The 25,948-nt window shown below is 56.5% G+C and overlaps 1 protein-coding gene across 4 annotated transcripts in view; it reads left to right on the top strand.

The window, feature by feature from the left end:
- The window catches only part of COL5A1 (collagen type V alpha 1 chain), a 148,134-nt gene that overhangs the window by 13,655 nt on the left and 108,531 nt on the right, over window positions 1–25,948 (top strand). For all 4 annotated transcript variants that reach the window (XR_015135702.1, XM_086323391.1, XM_086323390.1 and 1 more), the window contains exon 2: window positions 22,988–23,155. Coding sequence is in view for 3 of the 4 variants with exons in the window: in XM_086323391.1 (XP_086179517.1) it covers window positions 22,988–23,155 (168 nt within the window). In the remaining variant the exon portion in view is untranslated. The remainder of the gene's footprint in view (window positions 1–22,987; window positions 23,156–25,948) is intronic.

The raw sequence follows: 25,948 nt of genomic DNA, 5'->3' as shown, positions 1-25,948 counted from the left end.
CGAGACTCAGGGCTGTGCGGATGGTCCACGCTGACATTGCTTTCACCTCCACAGAGCAGTCGGAACCGCCCAGACAGAGCTCCCAGGGGATCCCCAAGCCCGTGACCCGTTTGCAGCAGAGGGTGTGCGCGCGCGTGTGTGTGTGCGCGCGCGCATGTGTGTGTGTGCGTGTGTGTGTGTGCACGTCTGTGTGCGCACACATGCGTCATGTGCACCCTAGCAGGTGTGAGTGAGCATTGTCCCTGGGGTGTCTCCCGCCCCGTGGGCACGGATCCCCTGCTCACCTACACTCATGATCTCTCACTCCACCGAGCAAGCCCGCGAGGTCCGCCCTGTGAGGATTAGTCCAGGTGACTCCGCTAACAAGAGAGACCTGGGGCTCGAGCGTGGCCTCCTCCTCCCCGCAGGCCTGCAGCCCCTCCGGCGTCTCACTCCTTTCCCCCGCTGCCACCCTGCTTCTTATCCACAGTCTCTCCAGATGGACCCTCCCAGACCCTCTCACCCCAGGCTCCTTTCATTTCAGCATCAGTCATCTTACCCTTTAAATCACGTCCAGAAGCTGTTGGCTGTGTTTTGAAAGTCTTTACATTCCACCAGCTTCTGTCTGCCCTGCTTCACTTCTGAGTCCTTACCTTGACTTGCTTGTTCTCCAGGACTCCTGAGCAGGTAAGAGATCACTCCCGTGGTCCCAGGAGGCCTCCTGTGCCCGCCCCTGCCACCCCAGTGAGCACAGATGTTGGCATCGAGCACCATGTGCTCCAAGCCACCCTCCCCGGGGTGGCTGCTCTCGCCGAGCTTGGCCTACCTCTCGGTTTCCACGACGTGCCCTCTGTGTGGAATGTAAGCCCCCCAAAATCACTGGGCTCCAGGCACCTGCCTTTTCCATAAACTTTGATGCCTGGTCAATATCCTGGCCTCGTTCTCCTCACTCACTGAAGCGTTGTCTGCTGTGATGCCTGCGGCTGGGGAAGCGCCAGTGAATCCCCGCCCCCAGGGAAGGCCTGACACGTCTGAGCGCCCTCCGTCCGGGGGGTTGTCAGCTTCCGTGCAGCATATCTCTCTCTGATGACTCACCACTCTCTCTCACGTTTGCAGCGGGGATTCTTCCCTCTGTTCTGACTGGCGGCACCTGGGCAGCGGCGGCGGGTGCCGTCACCTCGCCCGTGCCGGGCGGGCAGGTCCAGCCGGATGCTGGCCAGGTGGGCAACGCTGCCTGCCCCCGGCTGCCCCAGGGGCGAGGGGCGGGGAAGCCTGGCGGGGGGCCTCCGGGGCTCAGGTCTCCCGCCTGTGTCCTTGCGACCCTTGGTCCCACATTCTGTCCCTGGCCTTGAGGGGAGGGGGCTGCGGACTGCCAGCCTGGGTGGGAGGGAGACGAGGTGCACTCGCTCGGGCTGGGACCCGGAGCCCGACTCCGGTGTTAATCCTGCCTGCACCGAGTCTGTAACCCGAAAGTCTGCTACTGCTGCCCAAGGGGAACGTACTGCCTCAGGAACATGTGTCCGTGGGCCTCCCCCAGGCGCTGTGGCAGGAAGCGCTCTGGAAGCGCAGCTTCTCAATGGAACCTGCCCGATGGCGCTGCGGGGGTCCACGGCGGCATGCATGGCTTCGCCCGGGGTGGTTGAGGAGACTGCCTTCCTAATCGCAGTTCAGCACCTACTGAGCACTGACTGTCGGCCGCTTCTGTGCTGGGGCCGTCGGGGGCAGCCCCATGGGAAGGGCTCGCCTGGCCCTGGGGGGCGGTGCGGGGTGGGTGGGGGGCTGACCTAACACAAGCTGACCCCGAGGCCTTGGAGGGTCCTGGAGTCGGGACCTGGCTTTTCCCCGTCCACAGTGTCCCTTTCCTGGTGCTGCCCGGCTCGCTGTAATACCTTGAGGGAGAATGAACTGTGCCCTTGGAGTGCGGGGCCCTGCGGGTCAGAGGCCAGGTAGAGCCTGTGGGGACGGCCTGGGGGAGCCGGGGCCCCCGACTGCCCGGCTGGGTCCCTGTCCATGAGGGTGGCCCTCCTTCTCTTCCCGCTTTAGTTTTACTTACATGATACATGTTCATTATAGGCATTTTGGAAAATAAGAAAAATATAAAGAAGAAAGTAAAAATCCCCCATAACCCCCAGACTGGAACCCCACTGAGTCTGAGCACAGAGGGAAAGGAACGGAAGGAGGCGGCTCACCGTGCTGACCAGCACGTTCCAGGGTACAGGCAGACCACGCCGGGGCCTCGTCCCGCCAGGCCCGCTCCCTAAGAGGAGGGCCGCGCCTGGGGCAGCTGGTTCGGGCTTTTTCATTCCACTGGATCAGGAGGGCATGCTGTTTACATCCGTGATCGCCCTGACTTTCTTGAAGGGCCTCCCAGTGCTGGACGTCGGGTCTTGCCCCAGATCTCTGATGTCGTCTGCGCATCAGTGGAGCGCACTGACTCGGGTTTTCCCTAGCTCTTCCCTTCGCGGGTGCTCACCCCTCCCCACTGGGGCCCACCTGGGGGAGGGGGTGTCCCGGGGGTCTGGGTGAGCAGCAGGCCTCCCCTCTGTGTGGGACGAGAAGGGGGTGCGTAGCCATTGCTCTGCCGTTTTTAAGGCCTGGCAGCCGTGGAAATTTAGACTTTGATAAAGGTAGCATTTCATGTTGGCTGGGAAAGGAAGGCGTAGTCACTGGACTGGACTGGGATAAGGAGGAAGCCTCTGGGAAAAAGAAGTTGAACCCGACTCGGTCTTACACCAAAATGCATTCCAGATGGCCCAATGATATGAACTCGAAAAGTGAAACCGTAAACCTACTAGAAGAAAACACGGGAGCCTGAGGATCTTGGATGAGAAGGCCTCTCTCAGTAAGACATAAATTCTACAAGTTATAAAAAAAGAAGTTACCTCCATAAAATGTCAACATTTTCTCTCTGGTTAACTCCCCACCCCTCCTCCACACCACCCATCACTGTAAGAAAACAATATGAAAGTATGTATATCAGAGGAAAGGATGGGTATTCTAATGTCAAAGGACTCCTGCAAACCAATGAGAAAGGACCAGGGACCAAACCAGCCAAAGAGTTAATAATAATAATGGACGCAAGCTATGATTACTTCCTGAAAAGAAAAGACCAGTAGCTCTTAAGCATGTGGGGAGGTGTCTGACCCTACTCAGGAGAAGGGCACGCAGGTGAAGGCCGGGGAGACCAGCTTCTCACCCGGCCAGGCGGGCGAAGAGCACGTGCTGAGAGCAGGCGCTGCTGGTTCCAGTGAGGGAGCCGGTGCCCACAGGCGGTCCTTCTAGGAAGGGCTTTTGCAGTCTCTGTGCTAAGTCTCTTCAGTCGTGTCTGACTCTTTGCGGCTCCATGGACTGTAGCCCACCAGGCTCCTCTGTCCATGGTCCAGGCAAGAATACGGGAGTGGGCTGCCATGCCCTCCTCCAGGGGGTCTTCCCGACCCAGGGATTGAACCACGTCTCGTTATGTCTCCTGCACTAGCAGGCGGGCTCCTTACCACTGGGGCCACCTGGGAAGCTCTTTGCAGTATCTGTTGAAATACTAAAGTGCATATGCTATCGGACCTGGTAGCTCTGCTTCTCGGAATGTCTCCTGTGGATACAGGCGATGTGTGTGCAGACACGTCTGTTGCAGATGGCAGCAGAGCTGCGGCTGTCTGCAGGTGAGGGCTGGAACAACCAGATGCCCGTCAGGAGAGCCGTTTGAGCCATCAGATAAGCCGCTGAGCGGTTCCTGGGGAGGGTCCCTTAGCAGCTGCAGGAGTGGTGTCTCCGTGTCTTTGTACTTCCTGAAATGGATCAGTCTCCAACATACAGAGGGAAGAAAGCTCCTCTTAGAATGAATCCGCCTCTAGTGAGAACCCACAGAAAGCTACACTTGCGTATTCGTAGACGACAATGAAGGAGGCACAAACGTGGGGACCCATGGTTTTCTCTGGAAGGGGCAGCTGGGCGCACAGACGTGCGGTTCTCTCTGGCATCTTTTGAATTGGCTGAGTGTTGCTCAGACAGGTGGGCTGGTTGGAAGGTGGGCAGGTGTGTAGGGAATAGAGACTTGGGATGGAAGCGTGGGCTGGCTGTCCTGGAAGCTGTGTGCCTTCTTGCTGGCAGGCACACGCTTTTGGCTGGAATGACTCTGTCAATTATAAAAGCCGATAGTCCAAAAAAGAAAAGAAACAAGACCTATAGACCAGTGCAGGAGGGAACTGACTAGATTGATCACGTGTCATTCAATGACGGTGGGCAAGCGAGGAGAGCCGTGGACGTGACTGCTTTTCTGTGGGGCAGCTTCTGTGCTGAGTGGCTGGGTACACACAGTGGACATGCCCCGTGACCTCCGACCCCATGAGCACCGTCCTGGCTCCGTGATCACTCGTGACCCTGCATCATAGCCCTGTGCTCCCTCACCTGCTGTCATAAGGCTTGTTCCCTTCCACGGTTCCGAGCCACAGGGTCCTTCCAGTCTCCCCCACTGGCTGAGAGGCGCCTTGCCACCCAGAAAGCCAGCTCAGAGGAGAGACTCGAGGGTCCCACACCTGGAGGACTTCAGGTGTGGACAATCAGGGAGGGGGATTTGTGGGGTCATGGGACAACGGAGACTTCTTTCCCTGAGGTCCCTGATGGAATGAGGACTTTCCCCAGCTTCAGTCACTGTTATTCCTACCAGGCTGCTGCTCTGTCCTGTTGGAACAGAGCTGGGGGCTGGGGAGGGGGGAGGAGCTGAGACCCCTTTGTCCATCTGTTCATCTGATGGTGTTACAGGTGTGCCAGCGGAATTGGGTTGATCATGACTCCCATGCTGGAAACTAAAGGCTGGACAGGCTCCCTGCCCTCAACTCCCATGCCCTGGTGGGATTCCACAGCCTTAGAGTAGAGATGACCAACTCCCATGCCCTGGTGGGATTCCACAGCCTTAGAGTGGAGATGACCAACTCCCATGCCCTGGTGGGATTCCACAGCCTTAGAGTGGAGATGACCAACTCCCATGCCCTGGTGGGATTCCACAGCCTTAGAGTGAAGATGACCAACTCCCATGCCCTGGTGGGATTCCACAGCCTTAGAGTGAAGATGACCAACTCCCATGCCCTGGTGGGATTCCACAGCCTTAGAGTGAAGATGACCAACTCCCATGTCCTGGTGGGATTCCACAGCCTTAGAGTGAAGATGACCAACTCCCATGCCCTGGTGGGATTCCACAGCCTTAGAGTGAAGATGACCAACTCCCATGTCCTGGTGGGATTCCACAGCCTTAGAGTGGAGATGACCAACTCCCATGTCCTGGTGGGATTCCACAGCCTTAGAGTGGAGATGACCAACTCCCATGTCCTGGTGGGATTCCACAGCCTTAGAGTGGAGATGACCAACTCCCATGTCCTGGTGGGATTCCACAGCCTTAGAGTGGAGATGACCAACTCCCATGCCCTGGTGGGATTCCACAGCCTTAGAGTGGAGATGAGTCTGTTTGGTTGAATCGTGTGAAATTACCATTTTATGGGCCAAAATAATCAGAGGGCCACCTCACGTAGTTCCGTCTCATTCTCTAAGAGTGGGCAGTGAGGAGGACCACTCATCCAGCATGGAGGCTGGGGAAGTCCTTCCCAGAGGCCGCAGTGCCTGAGCTGAGGTCTGCATGGTGAAAGGGATTCACCAGGCATGGAGGGCGGGTGAACAGGATGCCAAATACAGGAAACTAAATGTGCAGAGGCCTGGACACTCTGTGCTCTCGGTCTCTGAATGCAGGGTTTAGCTTGGCTAGAGCGTGGTGTGAGTGAGATGGTGGTGGAGGCTGGGGGTTTATCAGAGATGAGAATTTGGGTACCAAAATTCAGTGTAAACTCATGAGGGTCTTTATCCACCATCCATCATCCATCCATCCATCCAATAAGACGCACATATCACACTGGGCTTCACCTCTGGCCCAGAAGGGAGAGTGAGGCCACCAAGGTGGGCATATTGTCAAGTAAAGGGATGGTATCTACAATCTTTGAGAGGTTAATCAACTGCGTCTTCAAGGCGATGCCATTCCTTCCTTTGTTCATGCGCTCATCGTCCATTTATCCTTTTAACCGTTTACAAAGTTGAGTTTCACCCACCCTCCCTTTTTGTCATCTTTCCATTAATCATCTATCCTTCTATCCCTTCTTCCGTCTGTCAGTCCATCCATCCATCCAGCCAACCAAACATCCATCCATACCTCCACCCACCCACCCGTCTATGATCCAGACTAAGCCCACCCGTTGATCCAGCTCATAATCTGCTTACCCACCCACCAATTCACACATCCCCCCATCACAGATATGGGCTTCCCCCTCCACCAAGCAGCTTTTCCGTTTTCCATCAGGGTGTGTATGACTGCCCCAGGCTCCCACCCTCTACCCAGGGCTCCTTGAGGGCCAGGAATGGCTGACTTGCTTCAGCTTCTGCAGCGCCTAGTGTATACCTGGCACAGTGAAATCTTGTAGAGTTTGTTGGCCTGGACTGAGAGACGGGGTGGATAGAGTTGCAGCAGCAGGAGGCAGGGTAACAAGGAGATGCTGGCTGCTTTTTAGGCTTTTAAGAGAGAAGGGAAGCCTGTGACTCAGGAGCAGCTGGCGACGTGGAGGTCCACCAGGGCTCTTGGCAGAGGTGGGGCATAGACAGGTGGGGAGCTGCATGGGAGCCTGCCAGTTGGCAGTAACATGTCTAAGATGAACCCCATCTTGGGAGCTGGGAGGTGGAGAGTTCACATTTCAGGATGTTTAGTTATTGATTCAGAGATTCTACTAATTCTCCAAAAACCATTGTTAACTTTTCTTGACTGTAAAAATAGAGTGCACTTGTTAGAGCAAATTTGGGAAATACAAAAATACAAAAATTCCTTTTTCTTTCCTTTCTATCTTTGGGCTGCTGGAATAAAACGCCGCAGCCTGGGTGGCTTACAGACAGAAGAGATTTATTTCTCATCTTTCTAGAGGGTGGGAAGTCCAAGATCAAGGTGCGGCCTCGTGGGGGAGGACCCTCTTCTGGTTCCCTGCTGCTGTGGTCTCTCTGCATCCTCACGCGGTGCTGGGGGTGGGAGCTCTGCAGCCATCGTCTTTGGGGGCAGGATTTCACCCTGTGGATTCTGGTGGGGACACAGACTTTGCTCGCATTTCCGCTCTTCCTGGCTGAGCCCATGTAGAAACTGCTGTGTGCCTTCCTCGCAAACGCTTCCTGTGTCATTCATTACAGACTCTTCCGTGTCATTCACAGCTGCTGGACCTCCATCAGAGGCTTGCATGGACCTCACTTAACTGTTCCTCTGATGTCGGATTTGACTTATTTCCAGTTGTCTGTGTTATAAATAACACTTGGATGAACATCTTTTGGTGAATCGTCTCTGCCTCTACTTCCTTCGGGTGGATTCCTAGACACTGACTCACTGTGGCCATGCCCTGAAACGCTGTAAAGCCCTTTTATTGCAGACCCACATTCCAGCTGACGGTGGGCATTTGCTGTCCCGGCTACTGTGCCCCGGGCAGTGGTTCTGAACCGAGGTGCACCCCATGTGCGAGAACCGGGGTTACCCACCCTCAAAGCCAGGCGCTCCCCACCTCTCTGCTCTCGGGAGGCAGCAGGGAGCTGTCACTGAATGCTTTGGACCTGGTGTGACCGTTGCTGGGCCTGTGATTCGTCCCAGGTCACCTGGGCCTTCAGGACACTGCAGTTCCTCATCTGGAGAATGGAGTGGCTCTTCCTACCCCAGGGGGTCAGTGGCTGAAGTTGGATCATTAATAACAGTTATAATGCACGTGTGTTCCTAGCTTTAGACACCTCCTCTCGTGTAGTCAGAAGAACTAGGGCATCTTCTAGAGCCTAAGATAGCTGTAGATGCTAATTGTCTCTTCTCCACTCCCCTCCATTTCCTGGGCCATCTGTACATTTGCCGAGTGCTTGCTGTGGCCGGTTGGGTGGACACTGATATCAGGGTCCAGCTTGGTAGGACCTTCTCCCGCCAAGGAGGTCATGTGGACCGAATGTGCTTGGTGTCTACATTGGAGGACCAGGGGACAGGGCTGGGTGAGGCTCACGTCTCGGGGCACAATACAGGTGGGTGTGAGAGCGGGCTGCTCTGGGCTGGAGCAGGGCGGGCATGTGGGTGAAAGGGCAGTGGGTCTGCTCTTGCCCACGGGGCTCCGGTAGAAATGGCCCTGCACACTGGTGGCCTGCACCTGCTTCTGGAGGGTGGCCAGAGCTTTCTGAACCAGAGGCCGTGACCCTGGGAGGGCCCGCAGCTGTCCACCCCGGGCAGAAGGGATCCTGAAACTTGACGTCGTCACCCCACTGGGTGTGGCACTCGGAAAACTCAGCCGGAATGGGTGATGTGGACTTGTGGGTGATGACTGGAAGTCAGTTCTGGGCTTGCCACCCGTAGGGACTTCTGCCCGGGGCGCTGATGGGGTCCATGTAAAATTCTGTGTTCACTTTGTGTCCACGTGGCTGGTTTTGGGTCCTGGTTTAGAGTGGTTTGCGGGCTTTCGTGGCTCCAGTGGTCGAAAGACACCTGCTGGCCCGGGGGAAGCTCTGTGGCCGGCCGCTGCAAAGGCCGGAGCGCCCCAGCACAGTGTTCTTTCCCTTGAATCACATAACCGAGTGAAGTCACTTCAGTGCCAAATGCGTAGAGCCACCTAGACACCAGGATGATTCCAAGGCCTGAGCTCTGAGAGCAGCTCCATTCGGGACTGCGTGAAGGCGCTGATGGTCCAGACAGTGTCTGTAATCTGGAACAGGGAACATTCCTTTAACTTCATCTGCCCCTTTGTTTGGTGTGTGACATTTAATGGGCGTTAAAACCATCTTGTGTTTCTAAAGCTGTCTTCTCTAATGAGAATTTCAGGGTAAATCCTGGCTGATGCCAGTGTTAGAAAAGCGAAGGAGCCAGCAGAAACGTTAGCCTCTGTCCACGTGTCAGTGCAAAAGGGCAGGGTCGAGCTGGGCCAGGCCTGACCACCGGGCCCTGTGCGGACTCCTGGGCTGGGGGCGACCCACTTCAAAGGTCAGACTCAGGAAGCGTAGACTTCCAGAGAAGTGCAATTGCAGTTTTCTCTTAGAAAGATCAGCTAAATGTTGCCCACTATCAAGGCAGAGACCAAAAGATCTGTGAATACCTTGCGTTTTCAGGTAGGTGTGGAGAGGAAAGTTATTTAATTATATAATACCATTTCCTGCTGGACACGAATTGGCATTTGTTATGCCATTAATTTGTTATAAAAGCAATACGTGTCCGTCAAAGAAGTGTTAACATAAAAATCCATCATAGCCCTGCACTTGTTTAAGCCATGGTGCTGGTGATGCCGATTCTATGATGGTTTCTGTTAAATGCAGCCAAATAAATTAGTAACTGAACATTTTAATGTATTTATTTTCCAGTATTTTTTCTAGCCTGCTTTTATAAAACTGGGATTACATACTCCTTTGTAATAGTTTTAAGTGAAAAATATGATGAGTAAATCTTTGTAAATGGGGAGTAAATAGGAACTTCAATCTGATAAGGGATATCCATGTAAAACCCACTATTGAATACTTTCTCCCTTAAGATCAGGGAAAAAAATCAAGGATGCCTTCTCTTACCACACATATTCAATATTATATGGCAATCCTAGCCAGTGCAATAAGGAAAGAAAAGGAAATAAAAGGCATATAAAGTGGAAAGGAAAACATAAAACTATCTTTACTTGAAGACCATGTGATTGTCTATGTTAAAAATTCTAAGGAATTTACACAAAAGCCTCTCGAACTAATAAGTAAGTTTGGTATAGACACAGAAATCAAAATCAATACACCAAAATCAGTATTATGTCTAGATAGTAAAAATGAGCAGTTAGAAACTTACACATTCTTTACAGTAGCATCAAAATATGAAATACTTAGAATCTGATGAAATACAAGAGAATTATAAATCATCACTTAGAGATATTATACGATATGAAGAATTGGATAGATACACCATGCTCATGGACAAAACACTTACTGTTGTTAAGATACCATTTTCCCCTGCAATTGATTCAGAGTTGGTGCAATGCCGATTAAAATCCCAGCTGGCCTTTTTAAAATGGATGTTGACAAGATGATTCTGCAATTTATATGGAAGTGCAAAGAACCTAAGATAACCCCGACAGTCTTGAAAAAGAAGAATAAGGGAGGGCTCATGCTATGTGGCTTTAGAAACTTTCATCCGTTATTGGTGGGAACAAAAATTGGGGCAGCCACTTTGGGAAGCAGTTTGGCAGGTTTTGATAAAGTCAGCCCTACACTTGCCAGCTGCTGCTGCTGCGTCGCTTCAGTCGTGTCCGACTCTGTGCGACCCCATAGACGGAAGCCCACCAGGCTCCCCCGTCCCTGGGATTCTCCAGGCAAGAACACTGAAGTGGGTTGCCATTTCCTTCTCCAATGCATGAAAGTGAAAAGTGAAAGGGAAGTCGCTCAGTCGTGTCCAACTCTTAGCGACCCCATGGACTGCAGCCTACCAGGTTCCTCCATCCATGGGATTTTCCAGGCAAGAGTACTGGAGTGGGGTGCCACCGCCTTCTTGCCAGAGGACCCAGCAATTCCACTCCTAGATATTTACCCGAAAGAGATGAAAACACACGTCTGTGTGAAGGTTCATATGCCATTTATCATCCCAAACTGTGAATAACCCGAGTGCCCACCACTGGTAGATGGATGCCCGCGTTGTGGCACATCCATACGGCGGGGTACCGCTGAGCGGTAAGAGAAATGAGTGCATGACACTCTGTGGGCGCAAAAGCGTCATGTTACGGCAAGAGGCAGACGTGGAAGACGGTATAGGACACGGTCCTATTCACTTGCCATTTGAGAAAAGGCAAAACTACAGGAACAGAAGGGGAAACGGTGGTTGCTAGAGACCAGTGGGGAGAAGAAAGGTCTAAGTTTTGACAAATATTTAGTCCTGTGGTGACCAGCGCAGTAGGATACAGGACATTTCCAGCACCTCAGAAAGCGCCCCGTGTCCCTCTCCCCACCCCGGCCATGTATGTATCTAGCTTATATTTCTGTTAGTGTCTCTCCCTGTCTATTGCTTGCTGTTGCTGTGGTTATCTATTCCTACGTAACAGCCACCCCAAACCTTGTGTCTACAGACGAAAGCAATCTTTTGCTTTGCAGTCTTAGTGTGCTTGTGGGTCTGCACCTGGGGCGTGGCCTGGCAGGGAGGACTTGTCTGCTCCCGTGACATCAGGTTGATGTCTTGGCTGGGGCTGGAGGGCCCGTTTCTAAGACGATTTTCCCACACGGCTGGCAAGTCGGTCCTGGATGTTGGCTGGGAGCTTGGCTGGGGCTGTCGGCCAGGGGTGTGGGTTTCTTTTCCCACAGGGCCTTCCGCGAAGCTGCTTGGGCTTCCTCACAGTGTGGTGTCTGGTTCTAAAGAAGAGGATTCCAGACACAGGATATAGAGACTGCCAGTTTATTAAGCCTGGATCTGTACGCCAGCACGGGTCACTTTCACCACATTCTTGGGGTCCTGTAGTCATGGAGTCCACCTTGATTAAAGGAGCGGGGCATGGATACCACCTCTTCATGGACGCTTGTGCTAAAGAATCTGTTGCCATACCTAAAACTTATGCTTGGCTTTTGTTGTTGTTGTTAATAAAATGATGTGCCTTTTATGTGGATATACACTTACAACAGTTTTTGGGAGGAGAGGTTCACAGAGGTGAGATGAGCCTCCCATCTGCCTCTTCTACCAGTCCTCACCCCCCTCCCAGCTGTACCCCCTTGACTGTTTGACTGGTGCAGTTCTGGGCATTTTGGGGGGTTCATCTACCTGGCATGTTTTCGGGCTACACAGACATCTCTTCTCTTCATGCCATGCCTCAGCTGTCTTTCTGAGTCGGACCAGCCAGATCACCCCCTCCTGCAGCCTCTGTGGAGCCTTGCACAGACGAGCGGTGTTTATTCACCCAGCTCCTGACTGATGGGCGTTCGTCCTGTTTCCAGGCCTCTTACAAGCGACCCTGCCGTAGACGTCCTTGCATGCATACGAGCCTTTGTGCAGGATTCACGCCCAAAGCAGGGATGCCAGGTCCATCCCTGTGCACATCCTAATTGGAATGCCTTCTCCCACTGGCCTCTCTCCCACTGGGGTTCACTTTGAATCCCCAGAAGGCACGTTCCCCTGGCACGTTGGTTGGTTTTGTTCAGTGGATGGCTGACTGGTTGTCCTTCATTCACTGTCCTGAATGTCTGCCCTGGGCTGAACTCTCTCCTCCGCTGTGATGAAGGCTCAGTTCAGTTCAGTCGCTCAGTTGTGTCCGACTCTTTGCCGCCCCGTGGACTGCAGCATGCCAGGCCTCCCTGTCCATCACCAACTCCCAGAGCTTGCTGAAACTCATGTCCATCGAATTGGTGACGCCATCTAACCATTTCATCCTCTATTGTCCCCTTCTCCTCCTGCCTTCAATCTTTCCCAGCATCAGATCAGATCAGATCAGTCGCTTAGTCGTGTCTGATTCTTTGTGACCCCATGAATCGCAGCACACCAGGCCTCCTTGTCCATCACCAACTCCCAGAGTTCACTCAGACTCACGTCCATCGAGTCAGTGATGCCATCCAGCCATCTCATCCTCTGTCGTCCCCTTCTCCTCCTGCCCCCAATCCCTCCCAGCATCAGAGTCTTTTCCAATGAGTCAACTGCTTGCATGAGGTGGCCAAAGTACTGGAGTTTCAGCTTTAGCATCATTCTTTCCAAAGAAATCCCAGGGCTGATCTCCTTCAGAATGGACTGGTTGGATCTCCTTGCAGTCCAAGGGACTCTCACCAGTCTTCTTCAACACCACAGTTCAAAAGCATCAATTCTTCGGCGCTCAGCCTTCTTCACAGTCCAACTCTCACATCCATACATGACCACAGGAAAAACCATAGCCTTGACTAGACGAACCTTTGTTGCAAAGTAATGTCTCTGCTTTTAAATATGCTATCTAGGTTGGTCATAACTTTCCTTCCAAGGAGTAAGCATCTTTTAATTTCATGGCTGCAGTCACCATCTGCAGTGATTTTGGAGCCCAGAAAAATAAAGTCTGACACTGTTTCCACTGTTTCCCCATCTATTTCCCATGAAGTGATGGGACCGGAGGCCATGATCTTCGTTTTCTGAATGTTGAGCTTTAAGCCAACTTTTTCACTCTCCACTTTCACCTTCATCAAGAGGCTTTTTAGTTCCTCTTCACTTTCTGCCATAAGGGTGGTGTCATCTGCATATCTGAGGTTATTGATATTTCTCCCGGCAATCTTGATTCCAGCTTGTGTTTCTTCCAGTCCAGCGTTTCTCATGATGTACTCTGCATATAAGTTAAATAAGCAGGGTGACGATATACAGCCTTGACGAACTCCTTTTCCTATTTGGAACCAGTCTGTTGTTCCATGTCCAGTTCTAACTGTTGCTTCCTGACCTGCATACACATTTCTCAAGAGGCAGATCAGATGGTCTGGTATTCCCATCTATTTCAGAATTTTCCACAGTTTATTGTGATCCACACAGTCAAAGGCTTTGGCATAGTCAATAAAGCAGAAATAGATGCCTTTCTGGAACTCTGTTGCTTTTTCCATGATCCAGCGGATGTTGGCAATTTGATCTCTGGTTCCTCTCCCTTTTCTAAAACCAGCTTGAACGTCGGGAAGTTCACAGTTCATATATTGCTGAAGCCTGGCTTGGAGAATTTTGAGCATTTCTTTACTAGCGTGTGAGATGAGTGCAATTGTGCGGTAGTTTGAGCATTCTTTGGCATTGCCTTTCTTTGGGATTGGAATGAATACTGACCTTTTCCAATCCTGTGGCCACTGCTGAGTTTTCCAAATTTGCTGGCATATTGAGTGCAGCACTTTCACAGCATCATCTTTCAGGATTTGGAATAGCTCAACTGGAATTCCATCACCTCCACTAGCTTTGTTTGTAGTTATGCTTCCTAAGGCCCACTTAACTTCACATTTCAGGATATCTGGCTCTAGGTCAGTGATCACACCATTGTGATTATCTGATTATCCCAGCATCAAGGTCCTTTCAAATGAGTTAGCTCTTCGCATCAGGTGGCCAGAGTATTGGAGTTTCAGCTTCAGCATCAGTCCTTCCAGTGAATATTCAGCACCAATTTCCTTTAGGATGGACCGGTTTGGTGATGAAGGCTACCATTGCCCCTTCTCAGGGACCTCACAGTGGGGACATGGCAGGACCACAGGACCACCTCCTGCCATCCAACATAGGCTGTGGTGGGGAGCTGGGGTGGCACGCAGAAGGCACAGGCCCGCCCTGGTATGCAGTGGGCCTCTTGTTTTCCTGAGGCTTCATTAAGAGAAGGGATCTCCGGTGGGCACCACCTTGACTTGGCATTGTAACTGGGGGGAAGGAAGCAGCTTGGAAATCCAGTGTTTTCAGTGCTGCTAACGCTGAGTGATGCTCACAGCCTCCCAGGAGAGGTGGGAGGCCCGGGTGGTGGAGCCGCTGCTGGGGTGGGGTGTGCTGGCACTGGTCCCATCATGGCCGTCACTCTCTAGTCCTGGGTCCCCAAGACTCCAGTGACAAGGCCAGGAACCCCAGGCTCTTCCCAGGGACCTGCCAGCAACAAATGTGAACGTCCGTGTGCCAGGGCCCGGCCTGGCCTCTGCAGTGATGGCACGGGGAGTCGAGAAGGCCTGGGCCTTCCCCTGGCCATGGCGCAGCAGGCTTCCCAGAGCGCCACTGGGAGAAGAAAGCCCCATGTGGCGGGTCAGGCCAGCCTCAGGGATGGGTCCTGCTGCTCCCCCTCAGGACGCCGTCCACGAGTCTGGTCCACAGCCGGGGCAGGCCTGTAACTTGCCCGTGCACTGCCTGCCTCCTTCTTTAGCACGGCTCCCCAGGGTGCAGAGGGCCCTCCGCCAGCGTGACCCCAGCTGACCTGACCACAGACAACACTCCCTGGCCTCTTGGAAGTAGTTGGGGCCATGCAGAGCCCGCCCGAGTAAACGCAGCCAACCTCAGCACGTGGCATCTGCCACTGGGTGCCAGCCCCACCCCTTTCCTCCAGAACAAGGAGAGAAATTACCTCCGAGGAAGCTGAGATTAATCACCTGTTTCCCCGTCAGGCCTGCGGGCTCCGCTCCTAGACCGGCTCCTGCTGGGTGCACGGCCCGGCCTGCTCTGCCCCGGGTTGTCCTTGGCAGCTGGAGGCAGGGTGATGTCTGTGGCCCATGGCCCTTCGTTGAGGACGGATGGGCCCGAAGGACGTGGATATTCACACGTTTTCACAAAGGCAGGTGGAAAGGAGCTGACCAATGGGAGGAAGAGGTGCCAGGCGAACACAGGAGACGACACGTCCGTGCGTCTTAGGGTCCCTGTCCCTCGGTGGTCACGCTTCTTCCCCATTCTCAGTGTGGAACCTTAGCCCCCACAGCTGTCAGGACTGTGGGAACAAGCCTGCTCTGTGAGGCCCAGCTCGATCCTGCCTGGGTGACCATGTGCTGCCGTTGCTGGGTGGGCGAGCATCTCTGAGCCTGGAATGTTCCTTGAGTGACCCTGGATGACCTGGCGGGGGGGGGGCACTGTCAGCTCCTGGCAGCCCCCCATCTTCCCCCCTGCTGCAAGACTCCTTCCCCAGGGCTCTGCAGGTCCCGTGAGTCCTTGTGGGCAGCGTGACTTACTTCCCAGAAGCCGTGTGTGTGCTGAGGGGTGGCCAGGCCCCCTGTGGGTGCCCCCAGGCCGGGTGGTAGTACAGACGTCCTTTCGGAGCCTGTAGAGGCGCCCCCAGCACCTGGGCTTAGTGTGGGAGCATGGGGAAGCACCCAGCGTCCAGACACCAGGTCAGCCTCAACCTGAAGCAGACGGGCCTTCACAGCGTCCCGTCTCTGAACGTGTGCACGGGGGCGTTGCCTCCCCACTGTGGCCAGTCCCTGGCAACGCTGTGTCTATAGCCAGAGCGGTGTCTGTTCCAGCTGACATTTCACCGTAAAAGCTCCCAACGGTCTATCAGAAGCTCCTCAGAGCTCTTGACTTTTCGGCCAAGAGGGGAGAGCTGCGGGCTGGGAGACGGCACAGAGTGGGATTGCTGTCCAGTCCTAGCTCTAGTACACTATGCCAGGCCCTTCTTGGTGGTGGGGCCAGACTGCAAGTCCTCTGAGGTCCATCCGGCTCCCTGGAGGACCTGAAACGCTGCGCAGACCCCACATATGACCCCCAGGGAGGCCCTTCTCAAGGACCCTGAGCCAGGGTGCAGCTTGCCGCTGCTTGAGGAGGAGTTTGCAGGGACTAAGACACACTCGTCACATGGGACTCTGGCCCAGAGGGAGAGTGAGGCCACCAGGGCAGGGAGAGAGGCAGTGAAGGATTAGTGTCTGAAATCTTCAAGAGGTGTATCAACTGAGTCTTCAAGACACTGCCTTCCCTCCCTCATTCACTCACTCATTCACCCGTTTATCCATTCAACATTCACAGAGTCGTGCTTCATCCATCATTTTTTGTCATCTTTCCCTCAGTCATCTGTCCTTCTATCCCGTCTTCCATCTGTCCATCCACCCCCCACCCACCCACCTATCCTTCCATCCACCCATCCGTCCTTCCATCCACCCATCCACCCATCCATCCATCATCCATCCGTCCATCTCTCTGTTCTCCCACTCGCTTCATCCCTGTGCCATATATCCATCCTTCAGTGAGGGTTTACAACGCGGTACCTTGAACAGACATAGTGAAGAGGAGAAGGCCGTGTCTCTGGAATCTTTCTCCATTGATGCTCAGGCCAGTATTTTAATGTTGTAGAAAATAAGAGAGGCGAGGCATCCTCTATCTGTCACCCCCTGTTAGCCTGGGGTTTTGAGCTTCTCCCCAGCCCCTCGGTTCAGAGTTTGAGGATCTTCCGTCCACCAGAGTTCTCCCTGAGGTCCCGAACCTCTAGAATGAGCAGGTCCTGTCTGCCCTGGAGTGACCTTGATCTCCTGGGCTCTGCTCTGGGCTCTTTGCTAGTCACTGCCTGGAAGGAGAGTGAGCTTGGCAGCGGTTTCTCTGGAGGGGTCTCGGGGGGCACCCTGCCCTGTCTCCTTGTGGCGTCTGGGGACGAGGGCATTTTGCAGCCAGCTCAAGTCCTCGTCTGCAGAGGCAGGCACCTCCTCGGTGAGCCATCTAGGTGACTGAAGGGGCGGAGGCTGTGGGTGGAGAGCCCAGGGTGTGTGGGCACTGGGGGGTGCTTGGGGCCCAGCTGGCCCTCCCAAGCTGGGTGCGGGTGAACCAATGTCTCCCCCAGCCTTGCCCAGACTCCTGTGGCTGTTGCCCAGTGAGGCCTCCCCATGGACTGTCCCTTCCCTGTCGCCATTTCTGGGTGGAAGCCACGTTGCCCAGGGCCATCAGGGTCACGTCCACGGCGCCCTAAATCCTGGCGCCCTCTGTCACCCCTGGGATGCAGGGATGGCTGAGTTGGGTCTGTACAGATGGTGACAGGCAGTGGCGCGGTCCCCTTCAGTGAAAATCCCTTGGAATCCCTGCTGGTGGGTCCTCAGCCCTTCTTCAGAAATAGGAAAACGGGCCAGAGGCAGGTGACAAGCACAATCTCCACCAAGCCCTGCGGGCTGAGCTGGGCTCATCATCCATGAAGCGACAGAGACTGACAGGCGGTCAGAGATGGTGCGAGGCAGGAGGGGGTGAGCCGGGCGCAGGGGACCCCCGCCAGGCAGGCCCCTCGCGTCCACTCCCCCTGGAGACCCCGGCGCAGGGCTTGCATCCAGCCCTTCCCACTTCCGGTCCTCCCTGTCGTCTCTGCTGAGCCTGAGAGGCGGCCAGGTGGGCCCAGGTCTGAGCAGGACTGGTACACTAGGCACCGACCACCCCCACCTCCCCGAGATGCTGCTGCCCGGCTGGGGTGAAGGTGGGCCTGGTGCCAGGCCAAGGCGTGTGAAGTTGTAGGCTGCAGACCCAGGGATGAGCGGGAAGGGAGGTGTGGGAGCCCCAGAGCCCGTGGCCTCGCCCAGGTTCCCTGCGCCGGGCCCAGGCCTCTGCCCTGTGATGTCCCGGGTGAGCGGCTGCTGGAGACCGTCTGGGAGGCGAAGGCTGCCAGCGTCCTGCCAGCTCTGCCCCAGCCCTGCCCTCTGCTTTGTTCCCAGGGTTGGGTCATTGGAGAAGCATTGCGGTCGGAGCTTCTGAGGCGGCCTGCTTATTTGCCAGCGGGCTGCGCTGACCTCCCCAATGGGGCCGCGTGCCCTGTGCTGGGGCCTTGCGGGGAGGGCGGGGGGCGCTCGGCCTGGGACGAGGGGGCCCTGCGTGCCACCCACCCCGTTGCTGGCCGGGAGAGCCATGGCTCTTTTTGCTTCTGGAAATGGAAGCTGGGAGGTGGCAGGGATGGCAGGAAGGGCAGATGTGTCTCCTGGGTGACCTGCCAGGGGCCCCACAGACTCAGAGCAGGTGCTCCCCTCAGCAGCAGTTCCTGTGAGAGTCGGCTGAGCACCAGGGCCCCAGTGGGACCCGCCAGGCTGGGCCCTGCCCGCCCGAGGCCCGTGGCCCAGGAAACAGACCTTACTCAAGGAATTAGATGTCTTTACACTTAGGGATGAGAGAGATAAAGAAAGCTGAGCGCCGAAGAATTGATGCTTTTGAGCTGTGGTGTTGGAAAAGACTCTTGAGAGTCCCTTGGGCTGCAAGGAGATCCAACCAGTCCATCCTAAAGGAGATCAGCCCTGAATATTCATTGGAAGGACTGATGCTGAAGCTGAGGCTCCAATACTTTGGCCACCTGATGCAAAGAACTGACTCATCGGAAAAGACCCTGATGCTGGGAAAGACTGACGGCAGGAGGAGAAGGGGACGACAGAGGATGAGATGGTTGGATGGCATCACTGACTCAGTGGACATGAGTTTGAGCGAGCTCCGGGTGATGGTGAAGGACAGGGAGCCCGCCGTGCTGCGGTCCTGTGCTGTGCTGTGCTGTGCTGTGCTGAGTCACTCAGTCATGTCCAACTCTTGTGACCCCATGGACTGTAGCCCACCAGGCTCCTCTGTCCATGGGATTCTCCAGGCAAGAACTGGGATGGGCTGCCATTTCCTTCTCCAGGGGATCTTCCCGACCCAGGAATCAAACCTGGGTCTCTTACACCTCCTGCATTGGCAGGCAGCTGACTTTTAGGGGTGATTGTGGAAGTGCCTTTTGAGGGAGGCAGAGAGGTCATCTTCGTGTGATTGGTGGAGACATTGCCATTGGCAGCTGAAATGTTTGACTCCTTAGCAGGCCAGTTGCAAGATTTATCTCCAGGACGTCTACCTCCTGATTTCTGCCATTCACATATATATTGCTTGTTCATCCATCCATCTGTCCATCCATCTATCCACCCATCCATCCCCCCATCTGTCCACCCATCCATCCACCCACCCATCCATCCATCCATCCGTCCGTCCTGTGCACACACACACACACACACGCATGTAGTCAGTGTGCGGTGTGTGCAGCGGGTGTGTCTGTATTTGAGGCCCTCTTTGTGCTGCTACTTTTCAGGGCTTTCATGCTGCCTTTCTGGCCTAGGGCAAGTGGAACTCAACTCTGTTTCCAAATTCTTTCTCAGGTTCCTCCTTTCTGCCTTAAAACTGACCTCTCCCGCTTCCATTCCTGGACAGCTCTGGGGCTGGAACGCCTGGCTGTGTGCGTGCAGTCTCAGGCAGGCTCAGTGCGCAAGCAGGAAGCGGCAGGCTGTTGTAGAGGAGAGAGCCTGAGCGCAGGGATCGGGGGTTCACACAGCCACTAGCAGAGCTGGAGTGGGGGCGTCCCCAGGCCCCCAGGCACGGCCACGCCACCAGAGTGAGTGGAACCCAGACGTCACGAAGTCACAGCTGCAAATGTCAGTTGTCCTCACGACCTGGCCCCAGGTCCTAGCATGCTTGCCCAGACTCTGCAGAGAGAAGGTTTCTCACATTCCAGCTCCCCTCTGAGTGCGGAACGGAATTTGCATCCTGAGCCCTTCCCCTAGAGGGGTCTGGGAAATGTAGTTTTTAGCCCCCAGGCCCCACGGAGCAGGAGCACATCAGAAGCGCCCGAGTGAGCGACCACGGCCGGGGCAACGAGGAGGCCACCCGGCTCTGCTTCCCTGAAGCCTCGGAGCCGCCCCGTCGGCATCACTCCTGCTTCTCCGGCACAGAGGGGTCCCTGGTCAGGCCGCACAGCCAGTCCCTTTCCTGTCTTTCCTGACCCATCAGACGCATGGTGATATCAGCCCACAGGACGCTCTCTGCTCGGAGGTGGGAGCTGGGAGGAGGGCTCTCAGTGTGGAGCGCCCAGGTCCCTGGACTTGAGCCCACACCCATCTGTCCCCAGAGGTGGCACCGCCTCCCAGCAGAACTCTCGCCCTGATCGGGATGCTGAGGCTGCCGGGTAGAGAGGGGCCTTTGGCCTCAGTGGGGAGAAGATTGTCGGGGGACGGTCCTACTGGAGTCTCTTGGGCCTCGCCACACCTTTGAGACAGTGAGAAAAACGCTTGTTGAGCTCTGGCACAAGGCGGAGGGGTGGCTTTTTCAGCATGTTGCAACAGAGGTCCGCAAACACGGCCCGGAAGGCCTCTGGAAAACCGTTTTCCCCGCCGGTTGTGCAAGAGGCAGGTTCGAGAGCCCGTGCATCTGGGAAGACCATCATCGCAGCTCTCGGGCTGTCAGTCCCGGCACCAGCCTGGGTCTGCGATGCCTCCTGGCCGCGGCCGACCTTGGAGCCGAGACTCAGAGATGAGCCAGGGCTCGGCTGCATCTCGGGGCAGGTGAGCCAGCGGCTGGCACGGCCGTCTCTTCCCACGGGTGGAGGCCAGGCCGGGGCTGTGCCGGGCACCCACACCTGGCCAGCCTGGCTCTGCGTCTGGGGTCAAGTGGACAGGTGCTGGGGAGCCCTGTGGGGGGCCGACCCCCCGTGTCCGGTAGACGCCTGGGTAGGCACACTTTCTTCACGGTGGACACCCGCCTGGACCAGGGTGTCTTGGGTCCCCACCTCTGCAGGGGTGGGGAATGTCATCCCAGTTTCCGGTCCCCTGATTAAAGGGACAGAGGTCTGTGCGAAGCCGAGCTGCAGAAATGACGCTGCTGGGACGGGCGGCCTCAGATCTGTGGAATTGGCGTAGCGTGGTGCCTTGCAGGGCGCGGTGGACGGGTTGGGGTGGTGTACTTAGTGATGGAGAGCCCTCCCGGGCCCCCCCGGGAGCCTCCCCAGCCTGCCACCTCCCCAGCCCCCAGCGCCTCACGGGGGGTGGTCTGCAGGGCATCGTCTGCACCTGCCTCTGGCACCATCCACCACTGCTGCCCTGAACGCCCTGCCCGGCTCCTCCTCCCCTTGTAGGCTCCATCTGGGCGGTTCTCTTGTTAGGGACTTGCCCGGACCAGCAGCGAGGCTGCCTGGAGCCCCGCCCCCCGTCCCCGATGGCTGCGCTGGGCTCCACACATAGCAGTTAGCTGCAGGATGGCTCGGAACTCAGCGAGGGAGAAACCAACCCTGATGGTCCTTTCTCCCCTCCACAGCTTTTGCCTCTTGAGCGAGTCTCAGGCATGTGAGGACCCTCTGGGGAGGAGAGCCCGTGAGCCGGGAGGCCCAGAGGCCTCGGGGGCGTGCTGGTGTCAGCCCTGCTGTTACACCCAGAAGGGAGTCTGGCCTTTTAGCGGCAAGCGTCAGCGTCCAGCCCAGGCTGGCATACACGTGATGACAGCTTATTGGTTAGTGTAGACAAGTCTTCTTCAGGTACAGGAGCCCGAACTGCACAGCAGAAATCTGTCTATCCACATCTGTAGGCAGGCCCTCCTCCCACAGCGAAGGCCACCTGGGGCTGCAGGCTCATCACCCAAGTGTGAAGCCCGCAGAGCGGAGAGGAAGAGGCCCCAGGATGGAGCTTCCTCGGCCTGGGCCAGTCCCGTGCCCAACCCTGGGCCCAGCACCCAGGACAGGGTGGTGCTGCATTCTGATTGGCCAGGGAGATCCAGGTGTCCGGAGGAGGGGGCGTGGCAGCCCTGCCCACACCCACACGGACAGGTGGCTGCTGGACACCGGGCTCCCCAGAAGCCCAGGGCAGTGCCCCGGCCGCACACACCATGACCTGTCGCGCTGACTCTGAATTTGAGTTCACTTCCTCTGCCTGGACTCCCAGGGCCTCTTGTCCGTAGTAACACGAGCTGCACTGTCCATCCAAGGCCTTGTTTAGGGCAGGGGCCATGTGGATCCCAAGCCTGTGGCCCTCGCCACCTGGAGGTCTGGGGTCTTTGTGACTGGGTTGCAGTGCGCAGGCGTGGAGCCATGCTTTGCATCTGCGGGGACGGTCGAGCTCACCAGGAGTGTCTCCACCGTCCTAGGGGCTGCTCCCTCCTGTGCAGTAGGGGAGGGAGGTTGCGAACTTTCTGGAAGGGGTGTAGGGGCCCGCCCTCTGTTGCTCTTAGTTGGGTGCTGTCTCGCCCTGCAGGCGTGGGTCTTCTGGGAGCAAATGGAGACTGACTATTTGTGTAAACGCTTATGGGAAAACTGCATTTCCGTTGGGTAAGGATGGGGGATGAGATGTGCCAGGAGCCTGCCCGCTGTCCTCAGTGGCACCCCAGGGCGGGGCCCGCGCTCGGCAGTTACGTATCGGACGTCACAGGCCGTCAATCACTCCAAATTCATAAGACCACCCTAGGTAAAGCCGCTTGCATCAGCGGTGGGAGCTAACGCTGCCTTTCAGCTTCTGTTTGGGGTGGGTTTCCTGTGAGGCTAGTGAGAAGCGGGGTCTGGGAGCCCGGGGCTGGTGCGGTACCTGGGGGGAAAAGAGCAATGTGAGTACCGAGTAAGAGAGGATTCGCACCTGGGGGTGGCCGCCTGCAGGGACCAGGGTGGGAGCTGGCCGTGTGCATTTCCGCAAAATGCGGTGTCCTGCGCCCGAGAGCGCCCGATTTCTGAGCTGATCCCTCAGGCTCTTCTGAGGGTCAGAGGTGGTCCTGGAGCGGGTGGAAGGAGGGGCTGAGGGTTGGTTTCCAGCTCATCTGCACCCTCGGGTGCTCCCTTTCTGCCCATGGCTAACTCATCACCTCCTTTTGTCCTTTCAGCTCAGCCAGCAGATCTCCTGAAGGTTCTAGATTTTCACAACCTGCCTGATGGAATAACCAAGACCACAGGCTTCTGTGCAGCGCGGCGATCTTCCAAAGGCCCGGATGTCGCCTACAGAGTCACGAAAGATGCCCAGCTCAGCGCGCCCACCAAGCAGCTGTACCCTGGTAAGAGACAGCGTGTGTGCCTCGCGGGGGTGTGGCTCCGCTTCCCGCCCCCAGCCGGGCAGCAGAACCAGGAGCCCGGAGCCGGGGAGGCGGGGAGGAACGCCTGATGGAGGGAGAAGCGTCCTTGGTTTTCCGGGAAGGAGCCTGATTTGATGTCAGGATAGTGAAAGCGGTCACCGTCCACACCCAAAGGTGGGAGCGGGGCCTCGTCTGTTTGCACCACTTCTCCAAGCAGGTGTCTCTCCAGCAGGGGGCGGGGTGCCGGGACTCCAAGGCGTGGTTCCCCGGGGTTGGGGTTAAGAAACCCCAGGGTCACGGGAAAGGAAACGCTTCCAGACTGAAGCTTAATTGGGGGTGAGGACATTAAGAGACACACGCACCAAACATCAGAGCTCCCAGCAAGAGAGTGCAGGCTTTTAATGAGAATCAACTGCCAAGTGTCACATTGCTGCTTTTAATTACGAGCCCAGAGCGGAGCGATGGTTGCTGGTAGGCCCCCCCGCTGGCCTCGGGGCCTGGGCCGGCTGACCAGGCCCGTGACTGATGACCTCTCCCCCTACTTCAGTGGGGCTCTTCTTCCCGATTGCGATCAGAGAGGGCCCGGGGACCCTGGGATGCACTCACCCCAGAGACGGCTCTGTAATCCTCAGAAGCGTGAGCGCCACCTTTCCGGTAACGACCTGCCTCGCTCGTTGACCCTCCAGTCGGGCAGTCCTTCCGCCGGCAGTGGGGTCTGTGAGCCACGTGCCCACCGGGTTCCAGAAGGATGTGCCCTTTCAGGGCTGCGTTTGCTTCCTCTGGCCTTTCACTCTTGACCCTCTGCTTCACGCCCGTGTTTTCTCAGCCTCTCTTTAAATCCGCAGGGACTCTTAAGAGTTTGTCTCTGCGAGAGAGGCTGGGTCTGCTCTTTCCAGAAACGGCATTTGGGCCGGTTAGCTCCTTTGGGGGCCCCAAGGCCTTTCACTGTGTCTTGTGGACCCCCCTTGACCACCTTGGGGTGCCAGACGTCCCCCCTCCAGAGTGTCTGACCATCACTGCAGACGGGGCTCACCAGGGCCCCACGGGTCACTCGCTACAAAGACCCTCGGGAATGTCACTCTGCCGCACGTCCAAGGAGCCTTTCTTATCCTTTCGGGGCCAGCGTGTTCTGAATCACCGAGAAGCTGTCCTGCCCCGAGTCCCCAGTTTAGAACTCCCCTGCGGGGGGCTGAGGGGCTGGGGGCGAGGCGTCTTGGGAGCGCTGCTGGCCCTGCACCCTCACGCCCGTGCTTCGGGACGGACACCACTGCGCGGGCATCTCACAAGGTCCTGCCCCGCGGCCGTCTGTAGTCGCTTTGCTGGCAGGCAGTTCAATCTGACCCCTGCCACCCAATTCAGGGTCACAGCCAGCTCACCGGAGTTGGTGTCCTCTATCCATGCCCCGCCTTGTTATCTTGTGGCGAGTAACATCAGAGGGTCTCAGGGTACGGGCCGGTTACTGGAGATCTGGTATGAACTCCGGAACAGCCAGACAGGGAATTTCTTTTAAGCCCATATTTTCCCCAGGGTCTCAAATTAGGCTCTTCATTAGATGCTGAAAGAGTTTAAAGGGCTGTTACAGGGCCTCCGAGCCATAATTCGTTCATGGAGTCGAATGGGTCCGTATGTAATGATCGCCTCCTTAACGCCAGGTGGAACTGGGCGCTCCTTCGCGATGGTTTAAGCGGACGTTTCCGGGGTCTTTTCTGCAGTCCGGGGCTGATGACCACGCCCAGCCTCCCTGTCTTTTCTTCTCTCAGAGCCTCTCTCGAATGAGGCTTGGGGCCTCTGTGGGGCCCTGTCGCCCTTCCCCAGCCCCGACCCCAGTTACCCCCCAGAGCCGCCCACGCCAGCCGTGCCCACTCACCTGTCCTCCAGCACTGTGCCCCCACATGGGTCCAGGCCATGTCCCGGGACCTCAGGGGCCACAGGCCGGCTTCTTCAGAGGCCCAGCCCCCTTCCCAGCGGCGAAGAGCCACAGCGTGGTGTTCTCTGCTCTTGCCAGCGAAGAGGGCGCTAGCCTTCCTCCCTCATCTGAGAAGGATTTTCTAGTCTCGCTTGCAGCCTGTGGTCTAGGTTCTGAATTGGCAGGACCAAGAGCGTGACTGTGCCAGGCAGTGCTGGGTCTCCTGACCCCGTCTGGACGGAGCCACAGGGACTGAATCAGACCCGAGGGCGGTGGTCTCTGTGGGGAGTAGGCGCCACCAACCAACCAAAGAGGGCTGCCCAGCTTGCCTGGTGGCGGGCTGGGGGTTCCTGGGCCTTGTTGCCCCCGCCACCTGCAGTGGGCGGCAGGGGAACATCACGTCAAGGTAAAGCCGGCCTGAGACCCTGCCAGAAGCTGTCACAGGCCCTCCTGGAGTGCCGCAAGCACATGTGTCCCTGGGGACTGTCCGGCCACTGGCGGGGCACCCCTGCATCCTCTGAGCCACTGGCCAGCTGCCTTCGCCCAGGTCCAGCCGCCCCCTCTGAAGGCATCCAGACAGGGTAGCCGTGGTCATGCCTGGGCGTGGGGACCGCTCCCCATTTCAGCCTCCCTCTGGCCACCTTGGGGACCCTGAGACTCTCTCCTTGCCTGGGATCTGAGCAGGGGGGCTGGGCATAACAAGGTCCCCTCCCCCACTGCCACCGTCGTGACGGGCTGGGGCTCCAGAATCAGCCTGTGTCCAGCAGAATGTGAAACTGTTGGCCCAACCACTGCTGGCCTAGTAGGGTTCAGTTTAACGGCACATGCATTTATTGAGCGCCCACGGTCTACCCAAACTGTTGCAGTGC

Source organism: Bos grunniens, chromosome 11 (assembly GCF_055505025.1).
Source record: "Bos grunniens cultivar Pamir isolate PY7600 chromosome 11, Bosgru_T2T1.0, whole genome shotgun sequence".
NCBI lineage: Eukaryota > Metazoa > Chordata > Mammalia > Artiodactyla > Bovidae > Bos > Bos grunniens.
Note: the sequence above shows the minus strand (reverse complement) of the source record. Positions and strands in the feature narration are given on the sequence as shown.